This window comes from Caretta caretta, chromosome 5 (genome assembly GCF_965140235.1).
Source record: "Caretta caretta isolate rCarCar2 chromosome 5, rCarCar1.hap1, whole genome shotgun sequence".
NCBI classification, from domain to species: domain Eukaryota; kingdom Metazoa; phylum Chordata; order Testudines; family Cheloniidae; genus Caretta; species Caretta caretta.
This window is the reverse complement of record NC_134210.1, coordinates 86,421,356-86,437,017: the sequence shown is the minus strand read 5'-3', so window position 1 is coordinate 86,437,017 and position 15,662 is coordinate 86,421,356. Positions and strand designations below refer to the sequence as shown.

General features: G+C 42.3%; 1 protein-coding gene across 2 annotated transcripts; it reads left to right on the top strand.

The window, feature by feature from the left end:
- The first annotated feature begins 4,308 nt into the window (after positions 1 to 4,308).
- S1PR3 (sphingosine-1-phosphate receptor 3) lies at positions 4,309 to 15,151 on the top strand. 2 transcript variants are annotated; one of them, XM_048851380.2, is made up of 3 exons: positions 4,309 to 4,666; positions 5,131 to 5,293; positions 11,489 to 15,151. In XM_048851380.2, the coding sequence occupies exon 3, from the start codon at positions 11,659 to 11,661 to the stop codon at positions 12,799 to 12,801; it is 1,143 nt and encodes a 380-aa protein (XP_048707337.1). In that variant the 5' UTR covers positions 4,309 to 4,666; positions 5,131 to 5,293; positions 11,489 to 11,658; the 3' UTR covers positions 12,802 to 15,151. The 2 variants fall into 2 exon arrangements, with proteins under 2 accessions (XP_048707337.1, XP_048707336.1); XM_048851379.2 differs by lacking the exon at positions 5,131 to 5,293.
- Positions 15,152 to 15,662: the final 511 nt, after the last annotated feature.

The following is a 15,662-nucleotide window of genomic DNA, read 5'->3' as shown; positions in this document are numbered from 1 at the left end:
CTTCCATTGTATAACCTCCTGCTCTCCTCCCCAAGTTCCATATCCTCCTCACCCAGATGCCCAAGAATGCGTTGGGGGGGGAGGGAAGTGGCTCTGGGCACCCAGCCACTCCACTCCAGAGGATGGCCCAAGCAACAGAAAGCTGTCATTCAAACAGTTTTGATTTGTAGTGTGGCTACAATAAGCAATGTGCCTTGTCCTTCCCTCCTCCACCACCCCACCCAGGCTACCTTGTCATAGAATCATAGAATCATAGAATATCAGGGTTGGAAGGGACCCCAGAAGGTCATCTAGTCCAACCCCCTGCTCAAAGCAGGACCAATTCCCAGTTAAATCATCCCAGCCAGGGCTTTGTCAAGCCTGACCTTAAAAACCTCTAAGGAAGGAGATTCTACCACCTCCCTAGGTAGAGTCACAAGTCAGTTATCTCACTTTTTTTTTAATTAATAGAGAAAAATGCATGCTTTCAAAACAATGGTTACTTTATTTCCTATTCCAGCTGTGATCGAAGGGGGGAGGGTGGTTGGCTTACAGGGAATTAAAATCAACAAAGGGGGTGGGTTTGCAGCAAGGAGAAACACACACAACTGTCATACCGTAGCCTGGCCAGTCATGAAACTGGTTTTCAAAGCCTCTCTGATGCATAGCATGCCTAGCTGTGCTCTTCTAATTGCCCTGCTCAAAATCATCCACCAGGCAATTTGCCTCAACATCCCACCCCACCATAAACATCTCCCCTTACTCTCACAGATATTATGGAGCACACAGCAAGCAGCAATAACAATGGCAATATTAGTTGCGCTGAGGTCTAACCTAGTCAGCAAACAGCACCAGCGAACTTTTAACCGTCCAAAGGCACCTTTTACCTCCATTCTACAATTGCTCAGCCTACAGTTGAACTGCTCCTTACTACTGTCCAGGCTGCCTGTGTACAGCTTCATGAGCCATGGGAGCAAGGAGTAGGTTGGGTCCCCAAGGATAACTATTGGCATTTCAACATCCCCAATGGTAATTTTCTGGTCTGGGACGTAAGTCCCTTCTTGCAGCTGCTTGAACAGCGCAGAGTTCCTAAAGATGCGAGTGTCATGCACCTTTCCCGACCATCCCACGTTGATGCACCAGTGCTTGCAGCACCATTGAGAAGTACCCCTTGCGGTTTATGTACTGGTTGGCAAGGTGGTCCAGTGCCAAGACAGGGATATGCATTCCATCTATCCCCCCATCACAGTTAGGGAACCCCATTGCAGCAAAGCCATCCAGTATGACCTGCATATTTCCCAGAGTCACTACCCTTGATAACAGAATGTCAGTGATTGCATTGGCTACTTGGATCACAGCAGTCCCCACAGTAGATTTGCCCACTCCAAATTGATTCCCGACTAACAGGTAGCAGTCAGGCGTTGCAAGCTTCCACAGGGCTATCGCCACTCATGTCTCAACTGTCAGGGCAGCTCTCACCTTGGTATTCCTGTGCTTCAGGGCAGGGAAAACAACTCACAAAGTTCAAGGAAAGTGAAATTACGCATGCAAAAGTTTTGCAGCCACAGTGAATCATCCCATACTTGCAACACTGTGCGGACCCACTAGTCTGTGTTTGTTTGCCGGGCCCAGAATCGGCATTCCACTGTATCAGCCAGCCCCACTGCCACCATGATGGCCCAATTGCCACAGCCCGTGCTTTCAGGAACATCTGTGTCCATGTCCTCCTCACAATTGTCCTCGTGCTGGCTTCTCTTAGCCTGGTTCTGCACATGCTGCAAGATAATGCGCAAGGTGTTTACAATGCTCACAACAGCAGCGGTGAGCTGAGTGGGCTCCATGCTTGCCATGCTATGGTGTCTGCACAGGTAATCCAGGACAAAAGGCATGAAACAATTGTCTGCCATTGCTTTAACGGAGGGAGGGAGGGGAGCCTGACGACATGTACCCAAAACCATGCACGACAATGCTTTTGCCCATCAGGCAATTTATTTTGCTCAGTTTATTGAGAGGTCAGTCACTGACTGGCTGTGAGTGTGGGAGTGGCAAAAAGACGAAAATAAGAATGAACTACCATTGGCCCCATAAAAATGACCAAAGGATTGGTTGACAGAGAGGAAGGATAGGTAGGATTTTCACTGCAGCAATGAAATCCCCAGTCTAGCAAGTGACAATATGATGTGGACCCCTGCACCTCCACAGAGCCCTATGAAATCAGTGAGGCTCCACAAAAAGTATAAGGTGTTGCCCACATGAAGTCAGGTGCTGGATCAGAGCCTAAGTTTGTAATGTTCTGTTTGGAGGCAGGGTAAGGCCTTAAGAAACAATGACTAAGTAATAGGCCATCATGTGAGGAACAAATATTGTTTCAATTTTGTGTAAGGTGAACAAATGAGCCCAAATATAAGTACAGCTGTATAGTCCCATTACCCCAAAGGGTTATTATGCCTAGTGTTAGAGGAAAGTTATATTTGTCATATTTTTTTATGAATTTAGAAAATAAAAATCAGACTTTGAAAAGGCCATTTGTTCTGCCACTCCACCCCTGTTTGTGCTTCTAGCTTTCTCAATGCTTGAAAATTATTCTGTTTTCCAGGATTTGCTTTTCTACTTTCTCAGTAACAAAACTGCAGACAACACGACAGACCTAAGTATTGCATGGCTGAGCATGTGGCACAAATCCCAGCGTGGCTTTGCTCAACTCCAGGGAGGAGACTCCCAAGAAAAATACTGAGTTACTGTAGCTGAGACGAGTTGGCAACCTTACAGGACTGTCTGCACTTAGCAATGGACCTGTTACAGGGAAATTGATTGATGGAAGTGGTTTGTTGCATCACTCATTCTTACAAGTTCAGCACCTCTACCTAACAATGCTGTCTTTGGGAGAACAGTTTTGATGCATCCACAGACTCCTTACAAGCATGTTTGTACTTTTTGGAACTCCTGATACATTAAAGTACTCAGGACCTCTTGACCAGATGTTTGCATATTTTCAAAAGCAGCTGCTTCCACATATTGTAATAGAGCCATCTAGAAGTTATGTGGCTATGAATTGTTCTCCTTAACCCCTGAGGATAGGACAAAAAGTAATGGTTCTAAATTACAGCAAGGGAGATTTCAGTTGGACATTAGGAAAAACTTCTTAGCTGTAAGGGTAGTTAAGCACTAGAACAAATTACCTAGAGAGGTTGTGGAATCTCCATCATTGGAGATTTTTAAGAGCAGGTTAGACAAACACCTGTCAGGGATGGTCTAGATAATTCTTAATCCTGCCTCATTGCAGGGGACTGGACTAGATAACATACTAAAGTCCCTTCCAGTCCTTCATTTCTGTGATCCCAGAACTCCCTTTTCTCAGTCAGTATCCCTGCCATTGTCAGTGTGGACTTGTGTAAGAACCTATTCTAGAGGAAGTTAGAGGTGGACAGTGTAGTATCCTTGCTGTGAGCCTCCTTAGAGAAGAGCAGTTCCTCACATTATGTTCGTGTTGCTCCTATTGGCTCCAGTAGGTGCTGCTCTAATACAAATAACATAGTGACATAGACAGGCTGAGCAAAGGAGAGTATGGCTCTGACTCAAGAATGCCAAAAGCTCCAATATCGTAAGGACTATCCAATATTTTTGGAAAATATTAGCATTTTTTTTGCTCCAAACTGTTTGATTCCAATGCAGTTCACTGCTTCAAGGCTCTCCTCTGCCATCCTCCTTTACACCTGTTTTTCCCATTCCTGTCACTACCTTTCCCTGGCAGGCATTGTCCCATCAGACACTGGTAGTGACAGCAGTAAGACCGTAGGGACAGCAGCCAGCCAGCCTCAGTCCTCACCACAAGAGCACAATATTGAGACAAACCTGAGAAAAGGTCTAGAAATGGGACTTGGAAGGAAACGGGGGAGGGGAAAGGTGAAGGAAAGAGGAGAGGAAGGGCAGGGGAGGAAAACTGAGAGGGAGAAAGGAGTGGAGGGGCAGGGTGGGAGGAAATGGGAAATGAGAATGAAAAGACCAGCCTAGGAAGAAAGAGTCAAGGGACAAGGCTAGGCTCAGGGAATGAAGGGCTGGCAGAAAGAGAAAGAGGAGGGACAAGGTGGAGTGGAAAAGAGGAGAGGCAGGGATGGCGGGAGGATGGGGAATAGAATATTGGCAAGAGGTGGAAGGCCCAGGTAGGAGTGGGCCACAGGACGTAGAAGGAGCAGAGAGGAGGGGGATGGACAGCGGCTGAGAGGGACAAAGGGGAGTGGAAGGACCAGAGAGCTGGGAATGGGAGGAGGGCGACACAGAGGGGAGGCGCTGTGAAGCGGGGCGGTGTGCAGCGGCTCCTCCCAGGCAGCCCGAAAAGTGTGCTGAGCATCCCCGAGACACCGCAAAGCTCTGACTCGCTGCAGGGGAGAGTCACATGGGGCGGCTGGGGGGAAGTTCAGCTAGACTTGACGCGTTTGCTGGCTGGTCCCTGCTTGGCCCGGAACAGAGTCGGAGAGTGGAGAAAGCAGGAAACCGGAAAGAAGCGGCTTCGGGGGCATTTGCCTGAGACCAGTGTAGTTACTGCCGCGCTAGACCCGTCATCCCCACCCAGAGGACTAGGAGGACACCCACGGAGACACCCCATCTTCTCCAGGATGCTGGATACCCGAATGCCCCCAAGCGGCAGAGGCGATCTGGGAGCGTGCAGGCAATAGCTCGGGTGTAGAACGTGAGTACAAACAAAGCTAAACCGCGGATCTCCGCACCTTTAAACTACAGGAAACTCTCTTTGGAAACCTGGTTACGCTCAACTGCCCGCTGCAGGGGCTGTTAGTCGGGAGGTGTCTATAATAATAACAACAGGACTCACAATCAGAGTCACGATCGTCTTTAATTGCCCGGCTATAGGTCGGTAGTGAGGTATCTGTTGGCTGGTTGGATTATTTGGCGCTGGTTCGGGCAGGGGTGTTTTTAAAAAGGGGGGGGGGAGGGATGTGATGCTTGATTCCTGTCTGGAATTCAGCCCCGCACATCCCCGCACCCGGCTTTGTGAGTCCATTCAGTCCTCCCCTTGCGGAGAGCCGGCTGCAGAGTTTGGGAAAGTTTTGGAGTCTCCGATTGGCTTTTCCTGGAAACTCGCGGCTCGCCTGGCGCTTTTCTAACGGGTCTCACTTCTCCTTGCAAACCCTGCAGGCGGCGGGGTGCGAGCTGGCTGGTTTCTAGCCTGTGTCGGCTTCTAACGAATGCACAAGAGTGAGCTCTGGCGAGCGGTCCAGCTCCCGACCGCGGGACCCACCTCCCTCGCTGTCGCTCTCGAGTCACCTGGTCCCTCGCGTTCCGGAATCCGAACGTTCAGGTCTGTTGCTCCAGCTGGAGGCGGACGCGACGCGGGGTAGATTCTAGTCAGACAAAGGGCAGGCGATCCAGAGCGGGGGTTTAAAGCGGAGCGTGCTATTTTGACGGGTAGAAGCAGAAAACAGGACTCTGAGGAGGCACTTATGTATAAAGTGGTGCTTACAGAAATAAACACCTACCTAGACATTATAAAAAGAAAAAGAGGACTTGTGGCACCTTAGAGACTAACAAATTTATCTGAGCATAAGCTTTCGTGAGCTACAGCCGATGAAGTGAGCTGTAGCTCACGAAAGCTCATGCTCAAATAAATTGGTTAGTCTCTAAGGTGCCACAAGTACTCCTTTTCTTTTTGCGAATACAGACTAACAGGGCTGCTACTCTGAAACTAGACATTATAGACAATTACAGAGGTGGGGCCAACAACTGCACATTGCATGCCACCTCTTCTTCACTGGAGTCTCACTCTTCTGAGCTAGCTGGAGTTAGCGGTGTAGAGGCGTACCAAGTACTTTATCCTGAACCTGAATGCCAGGGGCTGACCTTTACGCCATGGTGGGTGTACTGTGTCGGAAGGACACTGAGGTAGCGTTGCTATTTATGGGCTCAGGTCACTTGCACTAGTCTGATGGCTGCGATATGCTTTGCGAGGAAAGGATTTTGTATGTGTGTGTGTGTGTGAGAGAGAGAGAGAGAGAGAGATCGGCTAGTTTGGGCAGATCCAGACGTATTTGTTTAGTCTATTTGTTTAGTCTTGATTTTTAGACCAATTTGCATTTAAACGTTTCAACTAAAGTCAGAGGGCTGGAATTGTGGTACAACGAGTCCGTCACTTTTGCTAGTCCCAGTTATAAGACGTCATATTATTTGTCCTATTTCCATGTTGATTAATTATCACGAATTTCACCTGAAGAAGTAGTCAAGCCCCAGCCAGCCTTACCTCCATTGTGCTAAGAACACGATTTAAGAGGGCTGTGTGATAGGGCAGTTCCAGTGAACAGTCCTGAAGGAGCTAGTACAGTATCAAGGTTGGTGAGCAAGTTCTGAAACTGAAAATATCATTACAGCCCAAGAGCTTGTAATATTGGAGTCAATTACAAATGTGGATCTCCACCTACAGCTGGTTGTTACATTGGCTTGGGCAAAGTTATATGCTGCGGGAACGCTGCATTTCTCTGGTCATTTCATTAAAAGTTATTTAATTTTGTTCTTGCAAATTTTAGTACCTGTCATATTTTATTCCTCAATACTCTCATGTAGTGATCAGTCTTTGAGGCTTTTTTAAAGTTATACAACTCCCTTGTCAGCTTTTATAATCAATTCTTTGTCCTATGTACTATACTTAATGTAATTTCTAAGGTTTCCTTATACTACTATAGATACTAGATAACCTGGAAAAAAAGTATATGTTGGTGCCACTTGCTGCTTTTTTAGATTTATCTGTTGCCACTTTATTTGGAAAGATCCTTGAAAGGAAATTAGTTTGATATATAAAGTGAAGGCTCACTGTCACACTGATTGAATTTTCGGGAGAGTGGTTAAACAGGTAAAGTTATGAGAGTTGTTCCCGATTAGAAAATTACTTCCTGTTTAGAAAAGTGACTCCCTGCATACCTTTAGTTCTTTGTTTAGAAAAGAAAGATCTTTGACCCACAGTGAGTGAAAGTCGGGGTCACTGCAACCTTTTAGAATCTGGAAACTGAACAGTGGATGCTTTCCAAGGAGGGAGGGCAGCTAGAGGGAGTGAGGAGGAGAAAAGAGTAAAGATAACTTCTGCCAATATGCTTAAAGCCAAGTTTCAAAACACCCAGAGCTCCTATATGAGAGTTGCACGCTTGCTACTTGGAAGAATTACTAATGCAAAATGCTGTTGTCTAAAAACTAGAAGCCAAGAAAAATAACTCTTTATTAAAGGTTTTGGCCGAAGCCATAAAACTGCCAGCACATTTATTTAAAAAAACTTTTAAATTTCTCATTTGTTTGTGCTTTCCAAGAAATATTGTTCTGCAGCTGATGTTTGTTGTCTAAATCCCATTTGCAGCTAGAGCCATTCAATTGCAAACTGGGAATGTAGATTAAAATTCACCTATGTTCCCAGAAAGCTTTTTATATTCTTAAATTTAATGCCCCCAGGGCATGCCTGACAAACTACACACATTTACTCATCATCTGGAAAAGCTTTAAAAATAAATAAAATAGAAGAAACTTTGGCATCGTACACATATTCTTTTCTTTTCCTTCTCCTTTCTTAAAATTGTCATTTGTGGGTAAAGCAAATGGCTACATATGGAGAAGGATGGAGACCTGGAATGTGTGGAGTGTCTCTCCAGTCCCTTTATTCAAGAGGGTTTTTTGTTGCTGCTTGGAATGTAGGAAAAGGTCAATTCCAGTGGTGGACTGGATAGAGATATAATTCAGTTATCAATGTGACTGTGTAATATAATATGTCCTTGTATAGACAAAAGTAAGAGTGAGAACACAAAAACAATGAGCCAAACTCTTTTCTCCTTTATACCCATAACACTTCTTTGCCTTCAGGGTGGGTGTAACAGAAAGCAAAGTCATTCTGTTGTTGTTCCAGATAATATAACTCCTAGATGACTATTTCTTCAGTCTACTGCAAGTTGCTGAGTGTCTATTTTGTGGTGCTGAGAGCCCTCAGTTCCCAATGGGAGTCTTGCAGGTGTTGCTTAGCACTTTGCAAGATAGAACAACACATTACTTATGTGTAATGGACCAGCTCCTGCTCCATTGATTTCAGTGGTGCAAGACTGGAACCAACAATGTTGGAGCAGATCTTTGGCTTCCATACAGTCCCATGAACCACTCCAGCAGCACACTGAGACCACAAAGTGTATTAATTGGGCAGTTAGGTATTTCCCTGGCTTGGGAAAATCCCCAGCTACCACAGCCACATTACTGACTCTATGCTACTTCCTCTGTTCTCAACATAGAGAGTATATGGGCAACCCTGATGTGCTTTGGGATCCCAGGCCAATTTAGTGGGTGCTGGGGAGCCATTTCTGCTGGTGTGAGTTAGAGCAGCAAAGGAGGCTGCTATACTTTGTATATAGGGACAAACTGGCCCCCAGCAGCACTGGTGTTTGGGGGAGAAAGTGAGGTGTAAAGGTGGTATACATCCATCTTTGCCCCCTGCCTTGAGGTCTGTACTGAGAACAGCTGAATCAGACATGTAGATGAAGCTTTGATATTTAAGTGTTCTCAGTAAGACGTTCACATGAATCTCCATATACAGTTTTTCAAGGTGAGTGGATATCACATTGTTGTGAATATGATGGGAGAGAGAGAAGTTTCACAGCTTTCCTGCTGTTATTGTTTAGCTGGAAACAAGTTTCTGCTAGGGCAATTTAAAGGAGACCTGGAAATATATTAGGGCTTTGTGATTTTCTTGTTTCTTTAATTTATGATGTATGAAGAAGACTTGAATGGCTTTTGTTTTATTTAGAGGAAGTGAGAGTGGGAAAGTCCTGTTTCTTTGTTACATTAGAAGTTGGTCTCATCTACCCTATTTTACTTGGAACATTCTATGGACAACAGGAGAAATAGAAGGATTAGTAAGCAGTGACCAGTCATTTGTATGTAACTGACATTAAGACATTTTGTAGAATGTCTATATCTGTAGTGCTATGTTGACAAAGAAGTGTCCTGTAAAATGTTCTATCTGACAATGTCTTCTTATAGTAATATTCAACTAACTATTAAAAAAAATTAGCAGGCCATATTATGCCATTGATTTTTAAGCAGAAAAACAGGAAGTTCTGCTTAAAAATCAATAGCATAATATGGTCCAAAACATTATTTTTAAATGTTGCTTCCAGATTAAATTTTAATTTTCAAGCATTTTCCTAAATTATTTATTGCATTATTATTAATATAAACATTGAAAAGGTTCATCAGTGAGATTTATTTTCTGTAGGTCCTAACTGGTAATACTGCTTACTTTAGATCATGTTGATAAAATCCATCGTTCAGCAGGAAACTCTATTGTTGATTGTCCAATACACTGTCCAAAGCAAGCAAAGATTTACGTTGATTGTGATACTGCATATGATCATAATTTTAACAATAGGTAGTTAAGAACAATGGAAGATATCCTGTGTCTTTTTTGTTGATTAAATATATAGTCCATGTCCTCAGGTGGTGTAAATTGGTGTAGCTAATACTGGCTTTAATAGAGCTGTGCTGATTTACACCAGCTGAGGTTCTGGTTGATAAAGTTTAATATTTCATTGGTCACACAGGGGACAGAAAGCAACATATTTGTTCTTCTACATAACAAAATGATGGCTCTACTCACAAAATAGTTACTACTGAAATATTTATTTTGTTGCCTGTGATACTGTAAGTAGGTTTCCATTATATCATATATGTAAACATCAACTAATCATTTTGTTGTGTGCCCAGTGATGAATATCTTTTCTTGATCTAACTATCGAACTATGGCTAGCTGATTTCTTCTGTGGTCACACATAAAAATGTATTATAGTGGGAAGGCATTTACAGTGAATGTGGACAATGTGAAATGACTTTTATAGTGAAGGAGAAACATCCAAAAAGTTTCAGTGCAATACAGTGTGCAGATTGTAAATTATTTATGATAGTCAGCCTCTGCTAAGAATAAAGTTGTTTTGTTTAAAAGGTTCAGATTTATAGGGCCTCAGAAAAACTGTTGGCAACCTAATGGTCCAATCCTATTCCAGTGACATCAGTGGGAGTTTTGCCTCCCATCTTCAGTGGGAAAAGGATCAGGCCCAAGTTATAACAGTGTTATTGAACAATGTATGTATTTTTTATAGTACCTAATAACTAAGTGCTGGTACCAGTCTGACCATGCAGTATCTAAGTTCTAACAATTCCTGCAAAATCGTAAGGCTGAAGCACCACCATACTTACATCATCACATATTATTTTTGCATAGTCATGTAGTCCTTTTGCAGTATTTGTATGCCATAATAAAAAAATATGAGCCTCGGGTCCTCTATTGTGAATTTATATTATATCAAAGTTCATGGAAAAAACTAGTGATGATTCAAAGCCATGACAGAGAAAGAAAAATCAAAGCTGTATTTAAAAGTATTAGTAAAATATAAAGTCTGATTAATCTTTCACGTATAATTAAATCGAGAAACTAATGTAGTTCTGAAGTTACATGCTATGAACTACTGATTTCTTTTCATTAGATGGCACAAATAAAGGTTGGACTTAATTTGTATATAAAGTAATGATACGGAAAAGTTACCTAATGCAACCAATTAGTAGAATTGTCTTTGAGCTCGTGGGTTTTCAGACACCAGCTTAACTATAAATAGTATAATTTTGCCATGTTAAGAGAGAGAAACTATTTTAGACATTTATAACACATCTATTACAGTAGCAGCTGGGGCCTGGGTACCTGACAAGTTGAGCACAAGTGGCTAAAATCCACCTTTATACCTTTTCTAATCCTAGGGCTGCCAGGGACCAAAACAGCTCCCACAGCCACTTTTAACAGTCACAGGGATGTTCCACTGGTTTGACATCAGCAGAGCACATAGCATTCAAGCACCGCTGCCTAGACCCTGTCACACTCCTGACCTGCCCCAGAATATCTCCACCCTATCCCAAACTGCCTCATCATCACCTCTGGATTCTCCCATGCTCATCAACACTTTAGAGATGGTGCAAAGTCACTTTGTACCTCTTCAGTGGCCCAGGGAGCATAACAGGAGCTGAGGATCTGATTTGTTATCTTAAAAACTGTGTTGGCTTTGGAGGATTTCAAGTAAAACTACTTACAATTATTCCTGCTTAGAGTCAAAATTAGGTAGTTACTAAACTCCCTGAGATTGGTTGGGTGTTTGTGCTAAACCTTCCTCCCTACTCCTCAGTTCCGCGTAAAGTACTTTGTTTACTCAGCAATAGTTATTTTGGATCCGACAACACAGGGAGTCAATACCTGCCATTTCCCTCTTTTTTCATCAGTAGAATTATAATCAAATTATATGACTAAAGTTTTAGTTAGTAGGTGGTTGGCTTTCAGATTCCAAATGATCAAACCCACTGTAACATCAATCCTTGGTATATATTTAATGTTCCCCACAAATTTAATGTTCCTTTAAATTATTATAAGGCATATACATAGGATTTGCTTTATATAAAGACAGTGATATTGACTCTATTTACTTTTTTTCTCCCCCAGGTTCTTGGTTTCACTGCCACTGCTGGATGTTGACATGCAACAACTACTGAAGCCTGGGGCATCCTCAAACGACTCAGAGAACTGCTTTGGGGAATGTGACTTGAGTTCCCTCTTGTGGAAAGATATTGGAATTAGACTTTCATGATTTTAAAAAACAAAACAAACAAATTATGGCGACAGTTACTATGCCATTTGTTGCTACGTTCACCACTCCAGGAAATGAAGAATCTGACTCTGTAATTGTGCTACATTATAATTATACAGGAAAACTTATTCTAAGAGAAAAGGCGACTGATCGCATAGGGTTAACAACTGTTTCATTTCTGATCATATGTAGTTTCATAGTCCTGGAAAACTTGATGGTGTTGATTGCCATATGGAAAAATAACAAATTTCACAACCGTATGTACTTTTTTATTGGCAATCTAGCTCTCTGTGATCTGTTGGCTGGAATTGTTTACAAAGTAAACATTCTTATGTCTGGAAAAAGAACTCTGAGCCTGTCCTACACAATCTGGTTTATTAGGGAAGGAAGTATGTTTGTTGCCCTAGGAGCTTCCACTTTAAGCTTATTAGCCATAGCCATTGAGAGACATTTAACTATGATCAAAATGAGGCCTTATGATGCAAATAAAAAGTACAGGGTCTTCCTTCTTATTGGAACATGTTGGCTTATCTCGGTTTCCCTCGGTGCCTTACCAATCCTTGGCTGGAACTGTATCAGCAATTTACCAGACTGCTCAACAATTTTGCCTCTTTATTCCAAGAAATATGTTGTATTTTGCATAAGTATCTTCATAGCCATTTTGGTGGCAATTGTTATCCTTTATGCACGTATTTACATACTGGTAAAATCCAGTAGCCGTAACGTCACTAATCATAGTAACTCTGAGAGATCTATGGCACTACTTAGGACAGTTGTTATTGTAGTTGGTGTTTTCATTGCTTGTTGGTCTCCATTATTTATTCTGTTGCTTATAGATGTAGCCTGCAGAGTAAAAGAATGTGCCATTTTATACAAGGCTGACTGGTTCATTGCTTTGGCTGTCCTCAATTCTGCGATGAATCCCATCATCTACACTTTAGCCAGCAAGGAAATGCGTCGGGCTTTCTTTCGCCTTGTTTGTGGCTGTCTAGTGAAGACCAATGTGGCTAGATCTTTGCCTATTCAGCCCACTCCAGATCAAAGCAGAAGTAAGTCTAGCAGCAGCAATGCACAGAAACCAAAGGATGATTTCCCACAGATTAGTGTTCCCTCAAGTATAAATGAAAAAGATAAATCATCATTTCAGAATGGAAACTTGTGCAAATGAAGGACTCTGCAAGTCAAGGACTCATCTATGGCTTTGTAGGATTCAATTACAAGCTTTCCATTTTCATGCACTTAAATTGTAACTTAAATCAAGGGGAAGATACTAACCACTTAGTTAACTGAGTGTCTATTTATCACATGACTTGTTTTGCTTTGGGTTTTAATTCTGTAAAAGATCTGACTCAGGAAAGCTTTTTCTACTACCCAACAGTCTGCACAAAATCCTTGTGTCATGATGACATGTATGACATCAGTGTATTTGGTAAAGTCTGATCTTACAGTACATCTACATCACCTATAAGAAACATCAGCTATTATACGTATCCCACTATCCTGTTTATTGTTAATTGGGAGAAAAGTTACTTACATTATACAAAGTGCATTATATTTCTCTATACATATTTTGCTGTTATGTTAATAGCCTTACATGTATGTGGTATAAATAACTGTATATTTGTACATTTCTTTATTAAATAGTAATTGTATAGCAAAAGTTTGTATTATGCTATGCATAGTATTACAGTATATAATGCAATAATACAGATTATACAAGTATGTAGAAGTTTCAAATTGTATGTTTGAAAATGTATGAAGTAGTAATCCTGAACTGAGCAGATAAAGATGCTATGTCTACTCAGTAGTTTTTCTTGCAACCAGTAATCACAGATTGCTCATGTTTACATAGTAACAGTATGATCACTAGGGCTGTGGCCAAATTTTTTCAGTTTATTTTATGCAAACTGTATCGAATAACCACTAAAAGTAAGTATATATGTTTGTTATTCAAGGTAGTTAAAATATGATCTAACAATTCACACATATATCAAGGGTAGGTACTTTTCCAATGCATGTATTTTTACTTACATTTTTAAATATATTGCAAACAGTATGTCAAACCTGTGAAAGTCTCTACAAAGTGGCATTCTTCCACAGTTAAAACAGGCTTCCTTTAAAAAGGCAATGGACCCTGACAAAATCCTTGCACAACTTCTGGAGTCCCATCCAGGAGCTAGTACAGCGTGGAGCTGTATTAACATCTTCTAGGGACAGATCCAGCTGATGCAGAACTGTTCATTTGGAGTCATGCTGCACAAGAGAAGGCATATTACAGTTTGTTCCTCTGGATGTGGAATGGCTCCCCATGAGTCCACTGGGGACCTGGCCCTCTGCACCCATGTTGGCACCCCAAATCTATCCCCTGTGAGGACTTTGTGGACTTTTCCTGCCCCGCAATCCCCTTCCAAATGTGTTATCCCAAGAGGAGGTAGTCTGGTCAATTGTGATTAACAGCTCATAAATACATGGGGCCAGAGCCTCAGCTGGTCTAAAGCAGCATAGCTTGCTTGAAGTCAGTGCAGCATGCCTAATTTACACACAAGTATAAAGGAGTTGTGCTTTAAGGCTGGGATTTTTTCAAAGGGACCTATGTGAATCAGGTGCTCAAATTAGCTCTCATTGACTTTCAATAGCAGTTGAGCACCTAACTCCCTTGGACCCATTTGAAAAGACCAGCCTAAACTCAATGAATCAAACCAAGCATTAGAGTCATAGAGTTTAAGACCAGAAGGGACCACCAGATCATCTAGTCTCAGTGTATATCACAGTCCCCCACCCCACCTAGCACCCACACATTAAATCCAACAACCAAAATTAGACCAAAGTATTACAGCCCACAGGAGACTAGACTATTATGTGCCGTAGGGAAAAAAGGGGCACACCACTGCCTGAAGCCCCTGCAATGGCAGGGAAATCACTAAGTAAGGTATCGTAATCCTCAAAAAATCATAACTCTTCTTAATTCACAACTTACAAAAACTGGTGCTTAGTTTTCTTTCTCTTAATTAAAGCAGCTGTGTTTAAAGAATATGTCCAAATATGTACAGTGCATAAACCCTGTAATGTATGTAGCAAAAGCCTTTCGACACATACCGTTTTGCCTTTTCATTGTCAAGTGCAAGGTAAGAGTCTACGTGTAAAAATGTCAGTAGTCTTCTGACAGCTGTAAAAAGAAAGAGGCTGATTTTGCAGCAACTGTGAAGATACCAATAAATATGAAATGACTTGTATAAAACAGAGACTTCCCAATGCAGTGAGTTAGAATTTATAAGCCACTTGAAAGAAAATCTTGGCAAAGAGTGGCAAGAAAACAAGTGTACTGACATAGGAAACTGAACTGTGGCTATGAAGTGAATCAAAGCTGTAGGATTTGTATGTGTATTTGTTATAAACTGAACTGTGGCTATATTGTAGTTTCATGGTTTATCTCTTTACATCTTGGAGTGATGTGTGGTTATACTCGCCAGTCTTGGACAGCTCTCTTGACAGGAGTGTCATTAAAAATGTTTGCTAAAGTCCTTCTGTTACCTGTTCTTCTAAATGTTTGATTTGTTTAAATGACCAGTCTTCCCCTAGCCCAAAAGCTTCATTCTCAGCTATTGTAAACAGGAAGGGCTTGAGCAACTCAACTCCCATTAGTGTGAGGGAAAGCAGTGTGGCTGTTGTCTGGCTAGGCCGAAAGAATGACAGGAGACATTAGATATGGGTTTAATCAGGCCGCTACTTTATTAGTAGATGTCTGGGAGTAACCCAGCAGATAAAATGTGCAGTGCAGGAGAAAACCCCCACAATTCACTGGGGGGTGGTGTTAGCCGATGGCCAAGGATGTTTGGTGAGGTGCCAGCTATGCCCGTTTTATACCATCCGTGACTTTAACCGCTAGGACGCACTGTCCCTTCGCGGCGGGCAGCCCGGGCTAGGCTGACGGATGCCCCAAGGTCCTAAACACCCGTGACTTTAACTGCTAGAGCTCAGAGCTCCTTCGCAGTGGGCAGTCAACACTGACTGACAGGTGCCCCAATGGCA